This window comes from Pelodiscus sinensis, chromosome 1 (assembly GCF_049634645.1).
Source record: "Pelodiscus sinensis isolate JC-2024 chromosome 1, ASM4963464v1, whole genome shotgun sequence".
Lineage (NCBI taxonomy): Eukaryota > Metazoa > Chordata > Testudines > Trionychidae > Pelodiscus > Pelodiscus sinensis.
This window is the reverse complement of record NC_134711.1, coordinates 164,074,461-164,082,715: the sequence shown is the minus strand read 5'-3', so window position 1 is coordinate 164,082,715 and position 8,255 is coordinate 164,074,461. Positions and strand designations below refer to the sequence as shown.

Below are 8,255 nucleotides of genomic sequence, written 5' to 3'. Positions count from 1 at the left end.
ATAGATTCCACGTTTTTCAGACTAATGGCTTTTTAGAATCTCTGCTCATGAGTAGATCTACTGAAGTCAATACAATAAAATGAGGGCCTTTATTTAGCAATTCTCTTTCCAGGGCTTGATCATGCATAGTGATGGGCAGTGGGTGTCAGATCCTGCAAAATGCTGACTGCTATAATATTAAGCACACCTCATCTCCAACTAACTACAGTAGGAGCCGAGGATGCGCAGAACATCATAGAAAGCTAAGCGTTACAAGATGCAGCCCCCCAGGAGACTGTTCAGCTCAGTGCTCTGAACAGTCGGGGATGCCAAGAACCTCAGAGTGTGGATTAAAGGATAAGAAACATCAAATTTCAGGAATATCTACTTCCTCTGTTGGGTCGTTTGTCCATGTAGAAAGGGGACAGAGTATAGCACAGTGGCTGTCAAATCATCTGCATGAAATGCAAGAGGTAGTCTTCTCAGCTAAGAGCACATAGGATCAAGCTTTCTAAGAAAATTACCTTTGGCATTCCAGTCACAATTAAAAAGTTTGATTTTGCTCATTTCCTATTAACTTCAATGGGAGCTTTGCCTGAGTCACAACTGCAAGACTGTAACCACAGGACTAATAGGCAATGTTTCCTTACAAAACAAACAAAAAATAAATGAAAAAAAAATCCTTTCTTGCCAGACCTGGGAGTTCAGTTTAAAAGACATATATGCCACATGGACTTTTTTTTTTCCCTAGAAAACTTCTGTTAGTTCAATGCCCTTTAGACCTTTCAAACAGCTGGAATTTTTTTTAAAAAAATCTTTTAAAAAAATTTTCTAACATGTTTAAAAGAAACAAATTCATGATCTATTGGTAAGGAGAAAGAATTGTGCCTGAAGTAGAATGGTCCATAGTTAACAGTTATGTACTTCTCCACTGCATGAAAATACATTGCACTTCTGTTTATGTACACCTGTTGACAGCTTGGTCACATTTGTAGGTACAATCAATCAGGGCTTATCAAGAGATTTGAAAACCTTCAGCAGGCAAGAAAATGTCATACAACCCTGAGGTCATAGAGAACAATGAAATGCAAATGCCTAATTATTCAGAGTCAGATGGTAATTAGCCATACAGTTCCAATTAATTTCTAGAGGAAGTTAGGAGAGGAAAAAAAACTTGTATATGAACTCCAAAAATATGAAAAATATAGGATTCTTTACAAATCATGTTTTGAGGAAGAAACAATGTATTTTAAAAGGCAGTGAAAAAATCCAAGATTTCCTTGTTATAAAACTCTCTCTCTCATTACCTTGCAGAAGTATATTTCTAGTGCTGAAAATCTGAAGAATCAGAAGAAAAGTAGGTCTGTTCTTGTATTCAAAATCTCCAATACCTGTGTATGTTGTGTAACTAAGGACCATACTGTGCCATCAGTTTTTAAACTGGAAACATGCCTATTGAAACTATTTTGATGAGTTCTGCTTAAAAAGTAATGGGCAAACAGTCTCAAGAATGGTTCAATCCAGTTGACATGTCCTGTACCTACTTATAATCTGCAAGAGAGGTCCAGTTTACTTCATAGGAGGTAGGATCAGGCCCCAGACAACTCAGAAGATAGAAACCATTACAGAGTTAAGTACTTTGTCATATATATTTGACTGTTTAATTAGGGATGGGGAACATTCAGACTGAGAGTTAGCTGCTGGTGATCCACCGGATGGTTTTTTTACTTGAGCGTTCACAGGCATGGACTCCCGAGCTCCCACTGGCCATGGAGCATTGTTCCTAGCCAATGGGAGCTGCAGGAAGCAGTGGCTCAGAACAGCAAATGGTGGCCACTGGGAACGGTGGAGCTCCATGTCTGTGGACGCTCAGGTAAGCAAAGCTTCTGGCAGTCCACCCAATGCTAACTCTAATGAACCACGTGCATCCAGCAGGCCGGTGGTTCCCCACCCCTGATTTATATGGACACAAAAAATTATTTCTGCATCTCCCCATGGAAATACTACTAATAAAGTACCTTATATTAGTACAGGCCCTCACAAAATAAATATCCCATTTTCCTGGAAGGGCAGTAAAATTTAGCATATATGCAATGAGATGACTCCTCTGCACTATATTAAGACTTGTGGACTGATTGAGACCTGTTTTTATAGACCTTTTCTCTTAACCTCTGAATGCAATCAGTCTCAACCTTTCCCTTTTAGTGTCACTGCCATCAATGCTCTGAAATATTGTGAGTACAGTATTTGCTCCTTCAAGAATGGATATATTAACCCAACATCTGCTTCTCATAAACAACCCCTTTTTATAGTATTTGCGAGTGTGCGTGCGTGCGTGTGCGTGTGTGTGCATGCATGTAAATCAGCTGACTTCAATTTTAAAGATTCATCATGTGGAAGATTTGTTCCTGTCCTTCAGATTTTAGAATATACGAGCAAGCACATTCCTACAGCTTTGGTTTCTTTCTATTTTTTTAGAGGATTTCTTAACAAAGGTCTGTTTAGTTGCTAGTTAAATCAAATTTAACAGGGAGAAAAATGAAATAAACTTTTAAGTCAATTGATTGGTTGCAGTAACTGTTACACCAGTGGCACTCTGTCTACATGTCCCCACAGAGTGGCAGTAGTACTTGAGTACTTTCTCAAGGTTAGCCAATGGAAACAGCCATTATGGTGAAAGCAGGAAATGATCGGATCTTCACTCCTTCATATATCATTTGCCTGCTAACCCATAAAAAAGTTCTAATCGGGATTCAAGCAGAAATTCAAGCAGAAATTTTCTACTGCCTTTTTAGTACTGGAAGTTTTGCCATGGACGCCAATGGGAACAGGAGAAGATCCTTCCATGCTCTGTTGTTACAAAGTGGAGGGCAATTGGCCACCATTAGTAGGAACAAGTGAGCCAATTCACACACAATAAGAACCCTCCAATATTCAAAAAGGACTTTTTGTTATTTTTAGTTCCAAAGTTTTGGTTAAAACATTTCTTTTACAGGCTTAGCCAAATCTACAAAAACCTGTTTTTCACCATTTCCAACAAAGCCAAACACAGGACTCTAGCACAAGGGAGGCTGATTTTACTGCCTTTCTTAACTTGCAATTTTCTGACAAGTAGCAAGACTTTTAGAGGCTTATGCTAGCTTCTTACCCTTGAGGTGTTCTCATTGCTAACCAGCCCTTGGAACTACCAAGAAACCAGCTCCCCCCAGAAAGCAGCATTCCTAAGAGAACTTAATGGACATGAAATTCAGCATCAGGAAAAAATTTAGTGATTAGGGCAGATAGGAGTAAGGATCTTGTACTTGGGGTCCAGATCTTTAGGCACTGCAGTGCCTAACTACCTTTAAAAAACTGGGCCTAATGCCCCAAATCAACATAGCAGTAAGGGCTAAATCCAGAGACGCTGAATGCTTCTATTTCCAATTAGCTTCTATGGGAGCAGGCTATTCTCAGCACAGAATAGTACCAGGTCCTCAGGTTGTAGGGGAAGGTAGTCTTATCAAGACACAGACCTAAATTTCAGGAGGTTGTGCACATACCGCTCCCATTCACTTCATATGGAATGGAGGGGCCTCTACACTTCTAAATCCCACATTTAAAATATTCACTGCACTAAAAACAAGTCAGCCTCCATCTCAGTCTGGATTCCACTTAGATTCTTGTTTTGGCTAGAAAGGATATATTAGCAAGAATAGAATACATAATAGGAATATTTTGAAAAATGTGAGAAAGCTTAAATAAATATTTTAAAAACTCATCTTCAAACAATTACTGCTTTGGCCCTAATCCCGCAGTGAGCACTACATAGTCAGATTCCTGACCCCATAAAAACCTCACTGGAGTCAATAAAATTCTGTGCATAAGTCCACTCACACCTGGCTAGTTGCAGGACTGTTTATTTTTCTTTTTTAAACGTGCAATGTTACAGCCTTTATTCACGGAATTAGTCCTTACCCACACTAGCTTCCAAGGGACTTTTTATATGTGGGAAGGCTTCTGGATAAGGCTTAATCCAGCAATCCTTTTGTAAACCACTGTGGCAAAAATTATCAAAAAGTTCTCAGAGTGGATTCTTAAATGAATAACCCAAAACTGAAAATTCAAACACAACATGAAATCCATAGGAGCTACAGACAATTGGCTCTTTTCAGATTCAGACCCTGATATGTCTCAGGTTGGGCCTCCAAACAATGCGAGACCTGAGATCAGAGGCCAACTTTTGAAAACTTCAATAGGAAGCTAAAGGTACTCAAGTAATTCGTATTCCGCATATTGCAAGATCTGACCTTATGAAATCACTTTGTTTCCATGACCTGTAGCTTTTATGTAAAACCTGAATTTTATCTTTGAATGATCATGTGAAAAATATCATTCTTCAAATGGCCTCCATGAAATCCTCCTTCCTAAAATTCTTGAAATTGAAAAGATACCTGTTTGGGTATTGATGGTTATTGCAGAAAGGGGGCCTGTTCCAGAGTCCATAGATATCAATGAGAGTCTTTCCATTCACTTTGATGGACTCTGAGCCAGGCCCAGGCTTATTTTCTCCTTTTAAGTCCACATAAATATTTGGTCCAGTTTGAAAGAATGGTCTGAGAATATACCTGAAAATAGAGATCCTATAATAATGGCAGGCTTTGCCCCCCATGCTAAAGGTTTTACACATTTTTTCTGATAGTTCGCACAAAACAAAGCCATTTTCAGAAGCACACAAAAAAAGAAAAAGAAAATACAGATGTCATTTGTACAGTCTGACACAGGGAGGAAAAATATTCAGCAGAAATGTTAAGAGTAAATTATAGCTGTTTAAGCTTAAAATGAAAGGCAAAAAGCTGCAAAATCTTGCAAAACAGAAGCAACAAAGGATGGGACTAGCAAAGGGTTCGCTCTTTAAAAAATGAAGACAACTGAGGTAACAAAACAAACACACAAATACAAACATCTAAAAATAAGCATTTTATACATTTTGCCAGTGCTTCTCTGAGAGCAAGTTCTTTAAACAGAACTTCACAATTTTACAATTTTTTTAAAAAAAATATGTCATCCTAAAATAGCCCACCAATCCTTACCCAAACTTTCTGTATTTCTACAAAAATAGACACACAAAGAACTATAAAAACACTGTTCCTGAAAGGACGAGCGCTGTAGTCAAGGCACAGTCTTTTCCCTACAATCAAGGCTGTGCATAAAACCCCACCAAAAATGAACAAAACAAAACACTGTTAAAGAAGCAAAATGGAGTTACGTTGCACAGCTGCAGCAGGCTCAGATGAGGAAAGAGAAAAAGAAGTGTTTTTCTTCTATGTTTTGGGATCCAGAAGTGGCCTGCCAAAGGAAAGGCTCAATAGCAAAACCAGAATGACTGGCTCTTCAACTTCTCCTCAGCAGTGTGTCCTCTACCCCCCTGCAGAACAGTCATGAGTTTCAATATCATCCTCCCAGCTATGGGGACACTTGCTGGTGCTAAGATGCATCCGATGTTCAGAACCAAGAAGATTCCTTGCTCTTATCCTGGTGCTGTAGACCTAGTTTTAGAGAAAAAAACTAATTATAACTTGATAAAACATTCCCTGCACCCAAGAAAGTGAGCAGGGGCATATATACTTATAGCAATCCTGTATTAATAGTCAATTTACACTACAACTGTGTGGGGGAACTTTTGAGACCACTGTTGTGCCCACCTCCCAAATAAGTAGACATATTTGCATTCTTCAGTAATGTTGGTAAAGTCCTGTCTACACTGAGCAAAAGCATATCATGTTTTAACTTACAGTGGTAGTTCTAATTAGGTCCTCTGACGTGTTGTATCTGTAGTTTAGATGGGCCTGTATGGAGCAGAACCATTTTTCTGACAGAATTAGTTCTAGAACTTTACTTCTTTTCTAGAAAGCCTGGTACATTTTAGGACCCTAGAGACATCTGCAGTTTTTCACCTAGAATATAGGGTGACAGAGGTGGGAGTGGGTGGGGAGAGAGGGGGAGGGACGGGGAAGAAAATACCAAGCAATTTCATCTACAGCATATCAATATTTTAGCCAAGAATGGCTTGTGCTTTCCCACAGGGAAAATAAATGACTTTCAGCTTGAGTTTGGTATGAGTTTCTCTGATACTTCCCTTCATAAACGTCAAGGACCAGCCAATAAATGAGCTGTGCAGGGACTTTCACATTATAGCAATGGAATCTGTGGTGCAATTTGGAATTCATCTAGTCTGGAGGGATTTACTTTTTGCTAGAGTTACACTAGCAGAGAGCTCACACTTAGAAACAGACAATACAAAGTATAGAAAAATACATACAAAAAAGCTTACTTGCTAGTTTAGTTATAGCAAAAGCTATAAGCTGAGCACTTGGATGTCCTATTACTTTAAGTACAGTGAGAGAGACAAAGTGGGTGAGGTAATATTTTTGATTGGACCAACTGCTGTTGGTGAAAGAGGGAAGTTTTCAAGCTTCCCAGAGCTCTTCTTCTGGTCTGGGAATGGTACTGAAGAACATCACAGATCAAAACAAGGTGAAAATTGAAAGATGTTTCCCTTTATAGCCATTAGTTGACAGTTATGACCATGAGAAATATTCAGCAGCATTTCTGCTCTGTATTGAGCTATTAATAGTATTGTCTTCCTATTTAGTGCCACAAACTGATCTATTCACGTTTATCACTGGCCTACACAGGTGCACATTCCCTTTTGTCTCTCATGGCATTACACTCACTTAAGCTCAAGCTTTCTTTGGCTGTTAGTCTGTAAAATTTTAACATGGGACAGAAATGGAACCTCTCTTCTGCACATCCTCACATTTCAGGCCTGAGGATGGAGATGGTTCCCTAGGGTTATACTGTCCCATACTGTTTTGATTCTGGGTTGTTGCTTTTTGGGGGAGAGGGGTAGATGATCCCAAGAATGTCCACGAGTAGCTGTTTTCAGAATTTTAAACACACAATGGCAATAATGTCAGAAAAACAGCTTATTTTTAGAATCATCATTCTTAAACCCTAGGCCTGATTTGCCTAAACCTAACTGTATGTGTGTTGGATCAGACTCCCACCTCTTTTTCCCATGAATGTACATAGCTAAACTACTGATGATCAATAGAGCACCTCAGAAGCCAGCTACAAAGTTACTAGTTATTGCTAGTAGAACAGAGGAACAAGATAGTACACCCTCCATCTGAGGATTTCAAAGGAGTTTGAGGGGGCTGTAATTTAGGAAACTGAAGCACAGAAAGGTTTCATAACTGTGACTAGGCCAAGAATAGAACAAATGTAGCTTACAGATGAGCCAAATGCAGCATACGTCTGCCCCCAACCTTTATTAAGAAGACTACTGGCCCAAGCATGCCAACTTCCAGCTGCCCAGATCTGGACTGAACACAGCATGCTGGGACCTGTGGACCCTGCTGGCCACAATTCCATATTAAAGAGGAAGGTGCTTGTTGTTTGAGCCATTTTACATTTTCTACCAAATTCTCAGTTTCCTTCAGTGAGACAAAGTTTGGGGATCCCCAATTTAAATAATCTGTCTTTAAACCTCACCCTCAGACTGAGGGACTCATTTACAAGATGATATTTCAAGTACTAAGGATTACTAAGAGGCAGTAAAAAAGAATATGGGGAAAGAAGTTAATATGGTTCCAACAGCCTTAAAAACAAAGACATCTGTTTCAGAAGATGTAGGTTTATTGACAGAATTCACTAGCAAGGGACTAATTCACTGACCAGCTCCACCATTTCCACTAGGAATAAATAATCCCTGAGGGTGTGCCTAAACTGCCGACAGAGGGATGTAGATTAGGCACAGCACTATTGCAAATCAAGTGGGGATTTAAATATCCCATGCTTCATTTGAATAGAAATGGCCGCCGCGGCACTTTGCTGGCAAAAAACGGCAGTCTAGATGGGGATCGGTCGACAAGGAAAGCCTTTTCCCATCGATCCCTTATGCCTCGTGCAACGAGGTTTACAAGATCGGTCAGAAAAGGCTTTCTTTGTCAACTGATCCCCGTCTAGACTGCCGCTTTTTGCCAGCAAAGTGCTGCGTTGGAAAAAAGCAGCAGCCATTTCTATTCAAATGAAGCACGGGATATTTAAATCCCCGCTTCATTGCAATATCAATGTGCCTAATCTACATCCCTCTGTCGGCAGAGGGGTGTAGTTTAGACATACTCTGGGAGTACCAACGGTTCTGGAGGCAACAGAATAAGCATGGACCTACTGGAAAGGTGGGTGGATGAACAAAATGAAGGATGCCTATGCTCCCCTGAGTGCTGTACAGCACT

General features: G+C 39.8%; 1 protein-coding gene across 4 annotated transcripts in view; it reads right to left on the bottom strand.

The window, feature by feature from the left end:
* Window positions 1-1,009: 1,009 nt before the first annotated feature.
* The window catches only part of VGLL3 (vestigial like family member 3), a 28,667-nt gene continuing 21,421 nt past the window's right edge, over window positions 1,010-8,255 (bottom strand). For all 4 annotated transcript variants that reach the window (XM_075909593.1, XM_075909601.1, XM_075909608.1 and 1 more), the window contains exon 4: window positions 1,010-5,504. In XM_075909593.1, the coding sequence (XP_075765708.1) occupies window positions 5,461-5,504 (44 nt within the window). In that variant the 3' untranslated portion in view covers window positions 1,010-5,460. The remainder of the gene's footprint in view (window positions 5,505-8,255) is intronic.